This window comes from Pseudophryne corroboree, chromosome 2, assembly GCF_028390025.1.
Source record: "Pseudophryne corroboree isolate aPseCor3 chromosome 2, aPseCor3.hap2, whole genome shotgun sequence".
Lineage (NCBI taxonomy): Eukaryota > Metazoa > Chordata > Amphibia > Anura > Myobatrachidae > Pseudophryne > Pseudophryne corroboree.
The window spans coordinates 118,242,038-118,261,059 of record NC_086445.1 but is presented as its reverse complement, the minus strand read 5'-3'; the positions used below and the strand labels follow the sequence as shown (position 1 = coordinate 118,261,059).

The following is a 19,022-nucleotide window of genomic DNA, read 5'->3' as shown; positions in this document are numbered from 1 at the left end:
TGAGGTATTTTTAGCCTTTATATAGGTTACATTTGCCTCCCAGGGCGCCCCCCCCCAGCGCCCTGCACCCTCAGTGACCGCGTGTGAAGTGTGCTGAGAGGAAAATGGCGCACAGCTGCAGTGCTGTGCGCTACCTTTAGAAGACTGCAGGAGTCTTCAGCCGCCGATTCTGGACCTCTTCTGACTTCAGCATCTGCAAGGGGGCCGGCGGCGCGGCTCCGGTGACCATCCAGGCTGTACCTGTGATCGTCCCTCTGGAGCTTGATGTCCAGTAGCCAAGAAGCCAATCCATCCTGCACGCAGGTGAGTTGACTCCTTCTCCCCTCAGTCCCTCGCTGCAGTGATCCTGTTGCCAGCAGGAATCACTGTAAAATAAAAAACCTAGCTAAACTTTTTCTAAGCAGCTCTTTAGGAGAGCCACCTAGATTGCACCCTTCTCGGCCGGGCACAAAAATCTAACTGGAGTCTGGAGGAGGGTCATAGGGGGAGGAGCCAGTGCACACCACCTGATCTGGAAAAGCTTTACTTTTTGTGCCCTGTCTCCTGCGGAGCCGCTATTCCCCATGGTCCTTTCAGGAACCCCAGCATCCACTAGGACGATAGAGAAAAGATTTTACTCACCGGTAAATCTATTTCTCGTAGTCCGTAGTGGATGCTGGGAACTCCGTAAGGACCATGGGGAATAGCAGCTCCGCAGGAGACTGGGCACAACTAAAGAAAGCTTTAGGACTACCTGGTGTGCACTGGCTCCTCCCTCTATGACCCTCCTCCAGACCTCAGTTAGGATACTGTGCCCGGAAGAGCTGACACAATAAGGAAAGGATTTGGAATCCCAGGTATGACTCATACCAGCCACACCAATCACACCGTATAACTCGTGATATTATACCCAGTTAACAGTATGAAATATATGAGCCTCACTAACAGATGGCTCATAACAATAACCCTTTAGTTAGGCAATAACTATATACAAGTATTGCAGACAATCCGCACTTGGGACGGGCGCCCAGCATCCACTACGGACTACGAGAAATAGATTTACCGGTGAGTAAAATCTTATTTTCTCTGACGTCCTAGTGGATGCTGGGAACTCTGAAAGGACCATGGGGATTATACCAAAGCTCCCAAACGGGCGGGAGAGTGCGGATGACTCTGCAGCACCGAATGAGCAAACTCAAGGTCCTCCTCAGCCAGGGTATCAAACTTGTAGACTTTTGCAAAAATGTTTGAACCCGACCAAGTAACAGCTCGGCAAAGTTGTAAAGCCGAGACCCCTCGGGCAGCCGCCCAAGAAGAGCCCACTTTCCTCATGGAATGGGCTTTTACAGATTAAGGGTGCGGCAGTCCAGCCGCAGAATGTGCAAGTTGAATCGTGCTACAGATCCAGCGAGCAATAGTCTGCTTAGAAGCAGGAGCACCCAGCTTGTTGGGTGCATACAGGATAAATAGCGAGTCAGTTTTCCTGACTCCAGCCGTCCTGGAAACATATTTTCAGGGCCCTGACTACGTCCAGTAACTTGGAGTCCTCCAAATCCAACGTAGCCGCAGGCACCACAATAGGTTGGTTCACATGAAAAGCTGATACCACCTTAGGAAAGAATTGGGAACGAGTCCTCAATTCCGCCCTATCCATATGAAAATCAGATAAGGGCTTTTGCATGACAAAACCGCCAATTCTGATACACGCCTGGCCGACGCCAAGGCCAACCGCATGACCACTTTCCACGTGAGGTATTTTAGCTCTACGGATTTAAGTGGCTCAACCCAATGCGACTTCAGGAAATCCAACACCACGTTGAGATCCCACGGTGCCACTAGAGGCACAAACGGGGGCTGAATATGCAGCACTCCCTTAACAAAAGTCTGAACTTCAGGCAGTGAAGCCAGTTCTTTTTGGAAGAAAATGTACAGAGCCGAAATCTGGACCTTAACGTAACCCAATTTTAGGCCCGTAGTCGCTCCTGACTGTAGGAAGTGCAGAAATCGACCCAGTTGAAATTCCTCCGATGGGGCCTTCCTGGCCTCACACCAAGCAACATATTTTTGCCATATGCGGTGATAATATTTTGCGATCACATCTTTCCTAGCCTTAATCAGCGTAGGAATGACTTCCTCCGGAATGCCTTTTTCCTTTAGGATCCGGTGTTCAACCGCCATGCCGTCAAACACAGCCGTGGTAAGTCTTGGAACAGGCAGGGCCCCTGCTGCAGCAGGTCCTGTCTGAGCGGCAGAGGCCATGGGTCCTCTGAGATCATTTCTTGAAGTTCTGGGTACCAAGCTCTTCTTGGCCAATCCGGAACCACGAGTATAGTTCTTACTCCTCTCCTTTTTAGTATTCTCAATACCTTGGGTATGAGAGGCAAAGGAAGGAACACATACACCGACTGGTACACCCACGGTGTTACCAGAGCGTCCACAGCTATCGCCTGAGGGTCCCTTGACCTGGCGCAATATCTTTTTAGCTTTTTGTTGAGGCGGGATGCCATCATGTCCACCTGTGGCCTTTCCCAATGGTGTACAATCATTTTGAAGACTTCTGGATGAAGTCCCCACTCTCCCGGGTGGAGGTCGTGCCTGCTGAGAAAGTCTGCTTCCCAGTTGTCCACTCCGGGAATGAACACTGCTGACAGTGCTAACACATGATTTTCCGCCCATCGGAAAATCCTTGTGGCTTCTGCCATCACCATCCTGCTTCTTGTGCTGCCCTGCTGGTTTACATGGGCGACCGCCGTGATGTTGTCTGACTGGATCAGCACCGGCTGGTGTTGAAGCAGGGGTCTAGCCTGACTTAGGGCACTGTGAATGGCCCTTAGTCCCAGAATATTTATGTGTAGGGAAGTCTCCTGACTTGACCATAGTCCTTGGAAGTTTCTTCCCTGTGTGACTGCCCCCCAGCCTCGAAGGCTGGCATCTGTGGTCACCAGGACCCAGTCCTGTATGCCAAATCTGCAGCCCTCTAGAAGATGAGCACTCTGCAGCCACCACAACAGCGACAACCTGGCCCTTGGAGACAGGGTTATCAGCCGATGCATCTGAAGATGCGACCCGGACCACTTGTCCAACAGATCCCACTGGAAGATCCTTGCATGGAACCTACCGAATGGAATTTCTTCGTAAGAAGCTACCATCTTTCCCAGGACTCGCGTGCATTGATGCACCGACACCTGTATTTGTATTAGGAGGTCTCTGACTAGAGATGACAACTCCTTGGCCTTCTCCTCTGGGAGAAACCCTTTTTCCTGTTCTGTGTCCAGAACCATACCCAGGAACAGTAGACGCGTCGTAGGAACCAGCTGCGACTTTGGACTATTCAGAATCCAGCCGTACTGTTGTAGCACTTCCCGAGATAGTGCTACTCCGACGAACAACTGCTCCCTGGACCTCGCCTTTATAAGGAGATCGTCCAAGTACGGGATAATTATGACTCCCTTTTTTCGAAGGAGTATCATCTTTGAGCCCCTGATGGCCTTTGAGACGCCTGGGCAGGCGTGGGCTGAGAAGCCGGCTGTCCCACAGCTGTTACGTCATCCAGCCTTTTATGTAAGGAGTTGACACCGTCGGTTAATACCTTCCACCTATCCATCCACTCTGGTGTCGGCCCCACATCACATTTATCGGCATCTGCTCCGCCTCCACATAAGCCTCCTCATCAACCTGCACTGTGAAGAGAAAATGGCGCCAGTGTGCTGAGGGAGATAGCCCCGCCCCTTTTTCAGCTGACTTTCTCCCGCTTTTTTATGGATCCTGGCAGGGGTATTTTTCACATATATAGCCTCTGGGACTATATATTGTGATTATTTTGCCAGCCAAGGTGTTAATATTGCTGCTCAGGGCGCCCCATCCCCCAGCGTCCTGCACCCATCAGTGACCGGAGTGTGAGGTGTGCATGAGGAGCAATGGCGCACAGCTGCAGTGCTGTGCGCTACCTTGTTGAAGACCGAAGTCTTCTGCCGCCGATTTTCAGGACCATCTTCATGCTTCTGGCTCTGTAAGGGGGGCGGCGGGGCGGCTTCGGGACCGGACGATCGAGGTCGGGCCCTGTGTTCGATCCCTCTGGAGCTAATGGTGTCCAGTAGCCTAAGAAGCCCAAGCTAGCTGCAAGCAGGTAGGTTCGCTTCTTCTCCCCTTAGTCCCTCGTAGCAGTGAGTCTGTTGCCAGCAGATCTCACTGAAAATAAAAAACCTAAAATATACTTTCTTTTCTAGGAGCTCAGGAGAGCCCCTAGTGTGCATCCAGCTCAGCCGGGCACAAGATTCTAACTGAGGTCTGGAGGAGGGTCATAGAGGGAGGAGCCAGTGCACACCAGGTAGTCCTAAAGCTTTCTTTAGTTGTGCCCAGTCTCCTGCGGAGCCGCTATTCCCCATGGTCCTTACGGAGTTCCCAGCATCCACTAGGACGTCAGAGAAAATTCGATTTACCGGCCGTAGCAGTAGAGACTAGGTCCGAGAGGCCTTCTCCAAACAACTCCTCCCCCTTGTAAGGCAATGACTCCATATGCCGCTTTGAGTAAGCGTCTCCCGTCCACTGTCGGGTCCACAAGAGCCGCCTAGCAGAAATAGACACAGCGTTTATTCTAGAGCTTAGTAAACAAATGTCTCTCTGAGCATCCCTCATATACAAGGCAGCATCTCTGATATGCTTCATGGTCATTAGAATGGCATCCCTATCTAAGGTGTCCATCTCCGTAGATAAGGAGTCAGCCCATGCCACGACAGCACTACAAACCCAGGCCGACGCCATAGCCGGCCTAACTATAGTTCCTGAATGTGTGTAAATGTGCTTCACGGTAATTTCCTGCTTGCGATCAGCAGGATCCTTGACGGAAGCAGTATCCGGAGAAGGCAGTGCCACCTTCTTGGATAAGCGTGTCAGTGCCTTGTCTACTTTAGGCGCAGATTCCCATCGTATCCGATCCTTCTGTGGAAAAGGATACGCCATGAGAATCCTTTTGGGAACATGGAGTCTCCTATCCGGAGATTCCCAAGCCTTTTTCCATAATTGCTTAGCTCAAATGAGGACGGAAACGTGACCTCAGGCTTTTTCCCTTTATACATGTGAACCCTCGTGTCAGGGACAGGGGGTTCCTCCGTGATATGCAAACCCTCTTTTATGGCAATAATCATGTACCCAATACCTTTTGCCACCTTCGGCTGTAATTTTGCATCCTCATAGTCGACACTAGAGTCAGTATCTGTGTCGGTATCTGTGTCAGCGACCTGGGATATGGGGCGCTTTTGAGACCCTGAAGGTCCTGGCACCACAGGGACAGGCACGGACTGGCTACCTGACTGATCCCTAGCTTCAGCCTTGTCTAATCTTTTATGCAGGAGATTTACATTTGCATTCAGCATATCCACCCACTCCGGTGTCGGCGTTGCCGACGGTGACCTGACATTCAAGCACTCCTCCTCCACATTAAGCGAGCCTTCCTCATCAAACATGTCGACACAAACGTACCGACACACTGCACACACCCAGGGAAACTTATTCTGAAGACAGTATCCCCTGAAAGGCCCTTTGGAGAGACAGAGAGAGAGTATGCCAGCACACACCACTGCGCAACAACCTGGAGACCAACACAGAATGCTTTTCCCCAGCAGCGCTGTATTATACTTTAACCGCCAATTATGTGCCCCACCTCTCTCTTTTTAAACTCCCTTCACCGTGTGTAAGCAGGCGAGAGTCCGGGGAGTTTCCTCTCAGCGTTCTGTGGAGAGAGAAATGAGGGCTGAGGGAGAAGCCCCGCCCCCTCGGCGGCGGGCTTCTATCCCGCTCAAAATCGTGTAAAATGGCGGGGGCTCAATTATATACATGTACAGTGCCCAGCTGTACATGTATATACCTATTTGCCATCTAAGAGGTGTTATTATTGCTGCCCAGGGCGCGCCCCCCTGCGCCCTGCACCCATACAGTGACCTGAGTGTGTGAGGTGATGTGGAGCAATGACGCACAGCTGCAGTGCTGTGCGTTACCTCTGTGAAGCTGAAGGCTTCTGCCGCCTGAGACGTCTTCTTGCTTCTGTTCTTCTGGCTCTGTGAGGAACGCCGGCGTGGCTCCGGGGGTGGACGCCCAGGACGAACCTGTGTTCACCCCCTCTGAAGCTAATGGTGTCCAGTAGCCGAGGAAGCAGATCCTATCAGTTAAGTAGGTCTGCCCCTCTCTCCTCAGTCCCTCGATGCAGGGAGCCTGTTGCCAGCAGTGCTCCCTGTGAAAAAGTAAAAATCCAAACAAAAATGCTTTCTGTAGCAAAGAACTCGAGAGCTCCCTGCAGTACGCCCTTCATCCTCTGGGCACAGTGTAAAACTGAGGTCTGGAGGAGGGACATAGAGGGAGGAGCCAGTGCACACCCAGAATCCAAGGCTTTCTTGAGGTGCCCTGTATCCTGCGGAGCCCGTCTATTCCCCATGGTCCTTAAGGAGTCCCCAGCATCCTCTAGGACGTTAAAGAAAAACAAATTAGCTCAACATCCTATTAATAGTCCCAAAAAAAAATTTGGTACACATTTAGAAGAGATAAAAGGGCATTTTTTTTAAAGAAAATTTGATAGAAAAAAAATCTTTTAAAAAAAATTGAGTTCAAAGGTCATGTTCAATGGTTATTAAACTTTTTTTTAGTACTACCTTACTAAATTAAAATTGAAGTGAAAAGATCTAGTCATAAGCTTCAAAATTACACTAATTTCATCTCTCTGTCTTAATTATAACTCAAGTTACAGGCAAACAAAAAGACCCATGAGGCAGTAAATTTGCATATTTTGGTCATTTTAAAATGGCTCCACCTCCAAAAATATCCAACCTATGATGTTGAAATTTGGTGTAGATTAGTTTTTCCCCACATGCTACTGGTACACCAAATTTCATTAAAATCGGAGGGTCGGTAAAATGTTTACCTTTTTGAGTTGATTTGATATAAAATGAAATGACCCATGACTAAAATTCTAGGATATTTGGTATTTAAAAAAAAAAAAAAAAATCTACACATACACACATTATATATTCTATATACACATATAAACACATTTTAAAGCGCCCCTGATAGATACAAATAGGTAGCACTAACGAAGCTGGTCAGACGAGGCATCCTATGCAGTGCAGCCCAGAAAGCAGTGGAACATGCCTTTACAATGTCATGAACAGCTTTCCCAGTGTAGTAGGTCTGCTGAATTATTAATATAATCCATCTTGCAACAGTCTGCTTGGTCACCAGCCACAGCCTCTATTTTGCGCAACACAGAAGACAAAAAGGTCACGTGTCTTTGGGATTTATGAAGTCTTATTCAAGTAAATCTTCAGTGCCCTGACATCACCCAACACCACACAACCAATTGTTCATCGGAAAGATCAACTATAGCATAAAGTCAACCTACAACACAGCTTCAGTCAATGATTCCTCTTACCCAGATATCTGCTCTGGAACTGAACCAGAGTCAAAGCACTCCCCAGCACAGGTGCCTACAAGTGGGCAGTGGCTGCCACAACAACCACTGTAGCTGAGGGTTTGGTTAGACACTCAACAAAGACATTTCCATAGCTACAGCCCTACATGGTGTGTATAGTATTGCCTGTCAGATTAGAAAGACCAGAAATAATAATCTCTGCAATTGGGAGCATGAACATGGGGTTAAGAGCACTTTTCTCTTGAGACCTAATAATAATCTCTATCAGCTTCAGCACCACACAGGACATTATCTTCAAACGGAACTTTTAAGAGTCCACTACTAAAGATTTCATATCAAATTTCCAAGCCTTAAGCCAGAGAGTATGTCCTGCTTTAACTACCATGACCAAAATGCTGATTTAAGTCCTGCATCAAGAGCAGCATCTCCTAGGGCTGTAAACGTTGTATGGTCTTGCTACAGAGTTACATTGTAAAAAAAATATCTCTAGGAAGAGAAAACTTTCTTCGAGTTTTGTATAGATCTAACCATACCCTGAGCCCAAATTGGCTCCACCGAGGTTAGATGGACAGAGGAGTCTGATTAAATATCAACATGGGAAGACGGGAGACAGAGGCATTAAGCTCCTCGCTTTAAAGGACTGGAGTTCATTATTAAAAATGGTGTTAAAGTTAAGGCTTCTGTCAGGTCCAGCAAAGTCACACAGAAAATGTGCAGTGGGACAGATGCAGTACCAGCAGCAGGAATATGCAGCTACTTCTCACTAGCCAAAGTGGTTGTAAGCTGTATCATCAATCAAGACCTCTTAATCAGCACAACACAGTAAAGACGGCTGCTCCACTTTGCAAAGATTTGCACCCAGCAGGAGCTGGTAAGAATAGAGAATTGCTTGCACTACTGAATAAAAAGGGTACTCAAACTGTTAAGGGGTAGAGGGCACTTTCTGTGTGACTGATACAGTCTACAATCTAAATATTCCTATACACTTATTTTATCTAGCTAATATTTATCCAGTTACCTGTGTGCTGTGTAATAAAGGTAGCTTTCTAACTTTTTACTTTCATGTGTCATCTGTGAAACAAACTAGGTACTGTGCCAACTATAAACATGCACCCTTGTCAAGACTTTATGGCAGATAATAAGGCACACAACCCCGGTACCCTCACATTGATTGGCTGTGACTGGACAAGCACTTTCTTTGCCAGGGGGTATCTTGTGTCTCTATGTAACGTGTACATAAGGGTAGGGGGAAAACAATTTGTTTTCAAGAATTTGTTAAAGTGACCATTATATACTAAATCAGACTGTTTTACGGAATACAAATTGGTTTGTGTGAAGACAGTTCAGTTCATGTCAGTGATACCCCCAAGCAACATCTGACATGGAAGTCTTTTTGAGCAATAAACATCTTGCCTGCTAGACAACTGCAACTGTCTACTATGACCAAAAGAATTAAGTCAAATGTTATTCTGTTCTCCGGCTGTCCTGGATTGAGCCCAGTTTCTCCAAACTCATGCCCTCTGCCAGCTACTGTGCAGTGATTGGTAGATGTTGAGTGACTAGTGGGAAACCGAAGACAATCAGGTGGTGGGTCAGCAACTTCTTAACACCTACACAGCAGATACACACAGCAATAAGCGGTTTAGGTTGGTGGAAAGTGCCCCCCCTTTCCTCACCCCTGCTGCGCAGTGGGTGGAGTCATTAACAGGTGGTTACTGACAGTAAAGGTGTGTACACACGGTGAGATCCTTGCTATGCCCGATTTTGACTACGTGATTTCCCTAGAACTTCCCAAAGCCCAGATAGCACAGATTTTTACTACCTGTACTTTCGATTTTGTCTATGCACAATTTTCAATAAGTGCCAATTTTGACTATACTTTGTACTAGATAGTACACTAGATAGTAAAGATTGACTTGCATGCATAGTCTATCTAGCCTTGCGATACCAACCCAGCAAAAGTGCGCACTGGGATCGAATAGGTATCATAAGCTGCCTAAAACCTTGCGATTTCCACTAACTTTCCTTGCGATTTTGACTATATAGTCAAAATCGAAAGGAGAAATCTCACCGTGTGTACACACCTTAAGAGGGAATCCCCTAATAGCCCAAATCCAGTGGCATCAGAACAAATCTGATCACCTGTGGCAGCAAAGTGCATCCAGTCACACACATTTTCATTATTAACTATTCCTTTCATGCACTTAGAGCAGGGGTGAGGAACCTTTTTTCTACCGAGGGCCATTTGGATATTTATAAAATCCTTCGGAGGCCATACAAAAATTCTCAACTTAAAAAATTACCCTGCCCCCAGCAGGTCTGCCCCATAGAGATACTGTGTGTGCGCGCCAGAGGCGCGTGCCAAAAAATGGGTGTGGCCAGTTAAAATGGGACGTGATACATATATGCCCCCAATAGTGCAGTGCCAGATCCACAATTGTCCCCACAGTGCCAGGTATACAAATGCCCCCCACAGTGCCAGGTATACAAATGCCCCCCCCACAGTGCCAGGTATACAAATGCCCCCCCCACAGTGCCAGGTATACAAATGCCCCCCCCACAGTGCCAGGTATACAAATGCCCCCCCACAGTGCCAGGTATACAGATGACCCCCCACAGTGCCAGGTATACAGATGACCCCCCACAGTGCCAGGTATACAGATGCCCCCCCACAGTGCCAGGTATACAGATGCCCCCCCACAGTGCCAGGTATACAGATGCCCCCCCACAGTGCCAGTTATACAGATGCCCCCACAGTGCCAGGTATACAGATGCCCCCACAGTGCCAGGTATACAAATGCCCCCCACAGTGCCAGGTATACAAATGCCCCCCACAGTGCCAGGTATACAAATGCCCCCCACAGTGCCAGGTATACAAATGCCCCCCACAGTGCCAGGTATACAAATGCCCCCCACAGTGCCAGGTATACAAATGCCCCCCACAGTGCCAGGTATACAAATGCCCCCCACAGTGCCAGGTATACAAATGCCCCCCACAGTGTCAGGTATACAAATGCCCCCCACAGTGCCAGGTATACAAATGCCCCCCACAGTGCCAGGTATACAAATGCCCCCCACAGTGCCAGGTATACAAATGCCCCCCACAGTGCCAGGTATACAAATGCCCCCCACAGTGCCAGGTATACAAATGCCCCCCACAGTGCCAGGTATACAAATGCCCCCCACAGTGCCAGGTATACAAATGCCCCCCACAGTGCCAGGTATACAAATGCCCCCCACAGTGCCAGGTATACAAATGCCCCCCACAGTGCCAGGTATACAAATGCCCCCCACAGTGCCAGGTATACAAATGCCGCCCCCCACAGTGCCAGGTATACAAATACCCCCCACAGTGCCAGGTATACAAATGCCCCCCACAGTGCCAGGTATACAAATGCCCCCCACAGTGCCAGGTATACAGCTGCCCCCCACAGTGCCAGGTATACAAATGCCCCCCACAGTGCCAGGTATACAAATGCCCCCCACAGTGCCCCCCCCCCCATTCCGTGCTACTTACCGCTCCTTTCGGCGGGACACGGAGGAGAGCGCGGCTATGTTGGGTGGCGGCGTGTAGGACTTGGAACCAGCCGCCGGTTCGAGAGCAAATCAGAGCTCGCTGACCGACAGCCGCGGCTCCTGATTGGCTGCCGGTCCGCGAGCTCTGATTGGCTCACAAACCGGCGGCTGGTTTCAAGTTCTACACGCCGCCGCCGCCGCGCTCTCCTCCCTGTCCCGACACTGACAGCTGAGAAACGCTGCCGCCGGACTGAGCGGCGGCGTGTCTCACTAGGAGAAGCTGGTAGGCCGGAGCAAACGGCTTTGCGGGCCTTATACGGCCCGCGGGCCGGAGGTTCCCCACCCCTGACTTAGAGCAAGTCAAGAAAAAGGAATAGTTTATCACTGTTAATTAGTTCCACACGGGGGGGGGGGGGGGGGGGGGGCAATCCGTTTGATTTCTCCTTTAACAGCTTTAATTTCAGAAAATCTTACCTCATGTGAAACTGCTTCCGCTTTTGAAGCTCCTGATTCCTTAATTCTTCAAGCCTTCTAAGCTCTTCTTGGCGTCGCATAAGATCTGCAAACAAATATTGGATTTTGGTTTTAAAATAAAAACAGGAACCCATAGTTATAGACATATACATACAATTCTATGATCCTACTAAATGTCTTCCTAGCAGCTGTGCAATGAAAGCTTGAGGGAGGCCCCTCCTCTCACTTGCTAACTGACACATTGCCTTTCTTCTTCCACCATCATTGTTTAGATGAACAGGATAATTCTTCCCACAGTCTTACCCAGGGGCGTAACTAGATTTTTGGGGGCACCATAACAAAATCTTGAAACTGAACCATTGGTACCTGAAGAGATGATAGAATCAAAACACTGGAGATCTCAGGTGGACAAAGTACAAATCATGCAGGTTGCTAATATGAAGATTTGGTGTTCAGTCTCTTACCTATTCTAACCAAGCTTGTTCTTCCCCTTTGTTGTCCTTCTTGGAAAAAAAAACTGTCCCCTAGAATAAAATTGTCACCCTCTTACTCTCCCCAATGATCTGCAGTACTAAAGCACTAAGACACTTCTATTTAAGAACATTAACAGAGGAAAGAACCCCTTCCAAGATACATAATTTATCCTGATAGGGTTCTCTCCTCTTCCTTGTACTCTGGGTAGTTTCTGAAGAACAGAAACAGAGTCTGTTAAAAACTGTAAATTGAAATAAGACCAGCAGGCCACATCGTATGTAATCAACCAAGGTCATTAATTCTGACTTTGTATGCTATAGCATAGTCCATCAAAAAGCGGTTCTGATCATTTCACCTAAATCTGAAAAATCCTTATATCTAATTTGTCCGCTATTTTACCTAGGGTCATAATCTTCCCAAGACAGGGGAAGATCAAGATGAGCTACGGTACTTGTTAGGTCACAAGTGTTCACTGAACAGCTGGAACAAGTCTTGACCCCACAGCGCCTAATAAAAGAACGGATTTCAGAGAACACTCTACATGCCACTGGAGAAAACGCATAGCACATGTGCAAGCCTCAGATAAGGTAAAAAATAGGATTTTAATACCTACCGGTAAATCCTTTTCTCTTAGTCCGTAGAGGATGCTGGGGTCATCATAGAACCATGGGGTATAGACGGGATCCGCAGGAGACATGGGTACTTTGAGACTTTGAAAGGGGTGTGAACTGGCTCCTCCCTCTATGCCCCTCCTCCAGACTCCAGTTATAGGAACTGTGCCCAGGGAGACGGACATTTCAAGGAAAGGATTTATTGTTAAACTAAGGTGAGTTTCATACCAGCTCACACCTCAAGCATGCCGCACAACGTGGCATTCAACAGAACACAAGCCAACGGCATGAACACTTGCAGCAACATGCTGACAATAACGTAACACAACATGTGTGTAACCTATAACTGCAGATACAGTACGCACTGGGACGGGCGCCCAGCATCCTCTACAGCAGTGGTGGGGAACCTCAGGCCCGAGGGCCGTATAAGGCCCTCAAAGCCACTTGATCCGGCCCAGTCAGGCTCACCTAAATGAGAGGAGATGCTGAGCGCCCACTGAAATTTTACCACCAGCGGGCGCTCGGCTCAGCAGCAGCCGGAGGCATGAGCTCACTCCTGAGCTCCAGCTTCTGGCTCAGGCAGTGTACATGTGTGGCTGTGCAGCGCTATGGGAGAGACGTCATGACATCTCTCCCATAGTTCCGAGGAGAGGGAGGGCAGCGGTCCGGAAGCAGGAGCAGGGCTAGGGAGCATTGTGGGTTTTTTTTTCCTTTTAATGTGTGTGTGTGTAAGCAGCGCTACTAGCGGGCATATTTAATGGGGCATAACTACAGGGGGCATATCTAATGGGGCATAACTACAGGGGGCATATTTAATGGGGCATAACTACTGACGGGGCATATCTAATGGGCCAAAACAACTGACAGTGGGCATATCTAATGGGGCATAACAACTGACTGGGGGCAAATCTAATCGAGCATAACAAGAGTCAGGGGGCATAACTACTGACTGGGGGCAAGCTAATTTTTAAGTTGATCATTTTTGTATGGCCCCCGAAGGATTTTATAAATATCCAAATGGCTCTTGGTAGAAAAAAGGTTCCCCACCCCTGCTCTACAGACTAAGAGAAAAGGATTTACCGGTAGGTATTAAAATCCAATTTTCTCATACGTCCTAGAGGATTCTGGGGTCATCATAGAACCATGGGGTTATACCAAAGCTCTAGAACGGGTGGGAGAGTGCGGATGACTCTGCAGCACCAATTGACCAAACTTAAAAGTCTTCATCGGCCAAGGTGTCAAACTTGAAGAACTTTGCAAATTTGTTTGACCCCGACCAAATAGCTGCTCGGCAAAGTTGCAAAGCCGAGACCCCTGGGCCACCGCCCAGGATGAGCCCACCTTTCTAGTAGAATGGGCTTTCACCGATTCCGGTAACAGCAATCCAGCCGTGGAATGAGCATGCTGAATCGTGTTACAGATCCAGCGTGCAATGGTCTGCTTGGAAGCAGGACACCCAACCTCGTTGGGAGCATATAGGACAAACAGAGCCTCTGTTTTCCTAATCTGAGCCGTTCTGGCAACATAAATCTTCAAAGCTCTGACCACATCCAGAGATTTTTACTCAGCGAAGGCGTCGGTAGCCACAGGCACCACAATAGGTTGGTTCATGTGGAAAGAGGAAACAACCTTCAGTAGAAATTGTTGACGTGTCCTCAATTCAGCTCTATCGTCATGGAAGATCAAATAAGGGCTCTTGTGAGAAAAGGCCGCTAACTCAGACACCCGTCTTGCAGATGCCAAGGCCAACTGGATGACCACTTTCCAAGTGAGGAATATTAACTCCACCTTCCGTAAAGGTTCAAACCAATGTGATTGAAGGAACTGCAACACCACATTAAGATCCCATGGTGCCACTGGAGGCACAAATGGAGGTAGGATGTGCAACACGCCTTTCACGAAAGCCTGAACTTCTGGAAGGGAGGCCAATTGTCTCTGAAAGAAAATTGATAAGGCCGAAATCTGTACCTTAATTGAGCCCAATTTTAGGCCCGCATCCACACTTGCTTGTGGAAAATGGAGAAAACGTCCTAGCTGAAACTCTTCCGAAGGAGCCCCCTTGGATTCACACTAAGACTAGGATTTTGCGCTCAACTGCCACGCCGTCAAACATAGCCGCGGTAAGTCCTGATCCACACACGGCCCCTGTTGTAACAGGTCCTCGCGCAGATGAAGAGGCCAGGGATCTAAGAGTAATTCCTGTAGATCTGGATACCAAGCCCTCCTTGGACAGTCTGGGACAATGTGGATCACCTGGGTCTTTGTTCTTCTTATGATCTTTAGAACCTTTGGAATGAGAGGTAGTGGAGGTAATACATACACCGACTGAAACAACCACGGTGTCACTAGTGCATCCACTGCAATTGCTTGAGGGTCCCTTGACCTGGAACAATATCTCTGAAGCTTCTTGTTGAGACGAGATGCCATCATGTCTACTTGAGGAACTCCCCAACGATTTGTCACCTCTGCAAACTTCTTGGTGGAGGCCCCACTCTCCAGGATGGAGATCGTGTCTGCTGAGGAAATCTGCTTCCCAGTTGTCCACTCCTGGAATGAAGATCGCTGACAGAGTGCTTGTATGCTTTTCCGCCCAGCGGAAAATCCTTGTGGCTTCTGCCATCGCCGCTCTGCTTTTCATTCCGCCCTGACGGTTTATGTACGCTACTGCTGTTACATTGTCCGACTGGATCAGTACAGGCAGATCTCGAAGGTGATGTTCCGCTTGCAGAAGGCCGTTGTAAATGGCCCTTAACTCAAGAACATTTATGTGGAGACAAGTTTCCTGACTTGACCATCTTCCTTTGAAGTTTTCTCCCATTGTGACTGCCCCCCATCCTCGGAGGCTTGCATCCGTGGTCACCAGGATCCAGTCCTGTATCCCGAACCTGCGCCCCTCTAGGAGGTGAGAGCTGTGCAGCCACCACAGGAGTGATATCCTGGTCTTGGAAGACAGGATTATCCTGCCTTGTAGGCCGCAACCATCTTCCCCAGCAACCGAATGCATTGATGGATTGACACTCTTGCTGGTTTCAGAATTTGTTTAACCAGACTCTGAAGTTCCAGAGCCTTTTCCACTGGAAGAAAGACTCTCTGTAGTTCTGTGTCCAATATCATTCCCAAAAACAACAACCGCGTCGTCGGAATCAACTGTGATTTTGGCAAATTTAGGAGCCAACCATGGTGCTGACAACTGTCAGAGAGAGTGCAACGTTTTGCACCAACTGGTCCCTGGATCTCGCCTTTATCAGGAGATCGCCCAAGTATGGGATAATCGTGACCCCTTGCTTGCGAAGGATAACCATCATCTCCGCCATCACTTTGGTGAAAATCCTCGGAGCCGTGGACAGACCCAACTGCAACGTTTGAAATTGGTAATGGCAATCCTGAATTGCAAACCTAAGGTAAGCCTGATGCGGAGGATAAATGGGAACATGTAAGTAGGCATCTTTTATGTCCACCGACACCATAAAATCCCCTTCCTCCAGACTGGAGATCACTGCTCGGAGAGACTCCATCTTGAATTTGAATTTCTTTGGGTAGAAATTTAGGGATTTCAGGTTTAGGATTGGCCTGACCGAGCCATCCGGCTTCGGGACCACAAACAGGCTTGAATAAAAGCCTTCTCCCTGTTGTGACTGGGGAACCCTGACGATAAACTTGATTTTGACACAACTTTTGTATTGCATCGCAAACTACCTCCCTGTCCGGAAGAGAAGCTGGTAAGGCAGATTTGAAAAAACGGCGAGGGGAGACGTCTTGAAACTCCAGCTTGTACCCTTGGGATACTATTTGTAAAACCCATGGGTCTAGGTCCGAACGAACCCAAAACTGACTGAAGAGTTTGAGACATGCCCCCACCGGTGCGGACTCCCGCATAGGAGCCCCAACGTCATGCGGTGGAATTGGCAGAAGCCTGAAAGGACTTCTGCTCCTGGGAGCCTGACAAGGCTGGTGATTGTTTACCTCTTCCCCTTCCCTCTAGTAGCAAGGAAGGAAGAACCTCGGCCCTTTCTGTATTTATTGGGCCGAAAGGACTGCATCTGATAGTGATGGGTTTTCTTTTGTTGTGGAGGAACACAAGGTAAAAAGGATGACTTACCCGCGGTAGCCGTAGATACCAAATCTGCGAGGCAGTCACCAAACAAGACACCACCTTTATATGGTAGAGACTCCATATTCTTCTTGGGAGTCAGCATCGGCATTCCATTGGTGTATCCACAACGCTTGTCTAGCTGAGACTGCAATGGCATTGGATCCCAAAAGACCAATATCTCTCGCAGCTTTCTTAAGGTATGCTGCCGCGTCCTTAATATAACCCAGCGTCAAGAAAACGCTATCCCTATCTAGGGTATCTATTTCAGAAGACAAGTTGTCTGCCCACTTTTCGATAGCACTACTTACCCACGCAGACGCAATGACAGGTCTGAGTAGCGTACCTGTGGTCGCATAAATGGACTAACATATTTTCTTGTTTACGATCCGCAGGATCCTTAAAGGGCTGCCGTGTCAGTTGACGGGAGAGCCACCTTTTTAGACAAACGTGACAGGACCTTGTCCACGGTGGGGGGGTGACTCCCACTTTTCCCTATCCGCCGTGGGAAACGGATAAGCTACCGTAATTCTTTTGGGAATCTGAAACTTTTTGTCAGGAGCATCCCCGAGTTTTTCAAATAGCGTGTTCAATTCATGAGAGGGAGGAAACGTTACCTCAGGTTTCCTTTCCTTATACATACAGACATTTTATCAGGGACAGCCGGGTCCTCAGTGATATGTAGTACCTCTTTAACATCCACAATCATGTACTGAATGCTTTTTGCCAATTTTGGATCTAATCTGGAATCGCTATAGTCGACACTGGAATCAGAATCGGCGTCGGTATCAGCGTCTGCCAACTGGGCCAGCGTCCGTTTCTGTGACCCTGAGGGGGACTGACTTTGCAATAACATATCTTCTACAGATTTCTTCCATGCCTGGGTCTGAAATTCGGACTTATCTAGCCTCTTACTAATAAGAGCCACATTACATTCAAGGCGTTTAACACATATACCCAATCCGGCGTCGGTGGTGCCAACAAGATCACCCCCGCAGCCGTTTGTGTCCCTAATACAGCCTCCTCCTGGGAAGAGCCTTCAGCCTCAGACATGTCGACACACGTGCACCAAACACCCACAGACACACCGGGCATATAGGGAACAGACCCACAGTAAAGCATGTCAGAGAGACACAGAAGGGATTTGCCAGCTCACACCCCAGCGCCCAATCAGCGGTTCTGAAGCGCCCAATAAACGCGCCAGACCTATAGCACTTTTTTAATATAAAGTATATTGCACCAAATATAGCCAGTCCCCCCCCCCCCCCCCCCCCGTTTTGCACCCTGATACTTGTCAGTGTGAAGGAAGGACCAGCCTGCAGCCTGATGGAAAGAAAATGGTGTCGAGTGAGCTGTGAGGATGAAGCTCCGCCCCCTTAATGGCGCGCTTCCGTCCCGCTTCTTGTATGATTATACTGGCAAGGGTTTTTGGGACAGTGCATCGGCACTAATGTCCCCTCTTGCCAGATGTCCACTGAGGATTTATTAGCTGCCCAGGGCGCCCCCCCCCCCCCCCCACTACCCGCGCCCTGCACCCTGTAGTGCTGCATGTATGTGGGAGCTTGGCGCGCAGCGTCCGTGCACTGCGGTACCTCAGATAAATGCCGTCACTGAAGTCTTCTTTTCTTCTGCTACTCACCTGTCTTCCGACTTCTGGCTCTGTAAGGGGTTGACGGCAGGCTGCGGGAGTGAGCATCTAGGCGTACCCAGAGATCAGCACCCTCAGGAGCTAATGGTGTCCTGTAGCCAGAAGCAGAGCCCTTGAACTCACTGGAAGTGGGTCATACTCCTCTCCCCTAAGTCCCACGAAGCAGGGAGACTGTTGCCAGCAGCCTCCCTGAACATAAAAAAACCTAACAAAAAGTATTTTTTCAGAGAAACTCAGTAGAGCTCCCTGCAGTGCGTCCAGTCTCACTGGGCACAATTCTAAAACTGGAGTATGGAGGAGGGGCATAGAGGCAGGAGCCAGTTGACACCCCTTTCAAAGTCTTAAAGTGCCCATGTCTCCTGCGGATCCCGTCTATACCCCATGGTTCTATGATGACCCCAGCATCCTCTAGGATTTATGAGGGGGGGAAAACGCAGCTCCACATTTTTCCCCCCTCTTTTGGACAAAAGAGCAGTGGAACGGTTAACAACGGCAGCTCAATTGCACAATGTCAAACCAACATGACAGCAGCCATACAGTAAATACACCTACATCACCGGTTCCAATGCAGAGGTCTGAGGTTGTCACAGTGTGTAAAAAGGCCTATTAGATGCTGTAACATTAGCAGCTATACATAATAAAAAAGAAAACAAAAAAATTATATAAAAATCATCTGAAGTGAGAACTACTGTGGTCATAATCAATACACAAAAACAAAATGAATTTCCTACTGAAAAATTAAGGGGTGGGAGAAAAATAAAGGAAAAACATTTACTCAGACTGAGATTTTCTTATATTGCTCAATCTCCTGCA

The 19,022-nt window shown here is 48.5% G+C and overlaps 1 protein-coding gene across 4 annotated transcripts in view; it reads right to left on the bottom strand.

The window, feature by feature from the left end:
* PSPC1 (paraspeckle component 1) overlaps positions 1-19,022 on the bottom strand; it is a 377,392-nt gene that overhangs the window by 215,662 nt on the left and 142,708 nt on the right. For all 4 annotated transcript variants that reach the window (XR_010203527.1, XM_063951654.1, XM_063951657.1 and 1 more), the window contains exon 5: positions 11,387-11,471. Coding sequence is in view for 3 of the 4 variants with exons in the window: in XM_063951654.1 (XP_063807724.1) it covers positions 11,387-11,471 (85 nt within the window). In the remaining variant the exon portion in view is untranslated. The remainder of the gene's footprint in view (positions 1-11,386; positions 11,472-19,022) is intronic.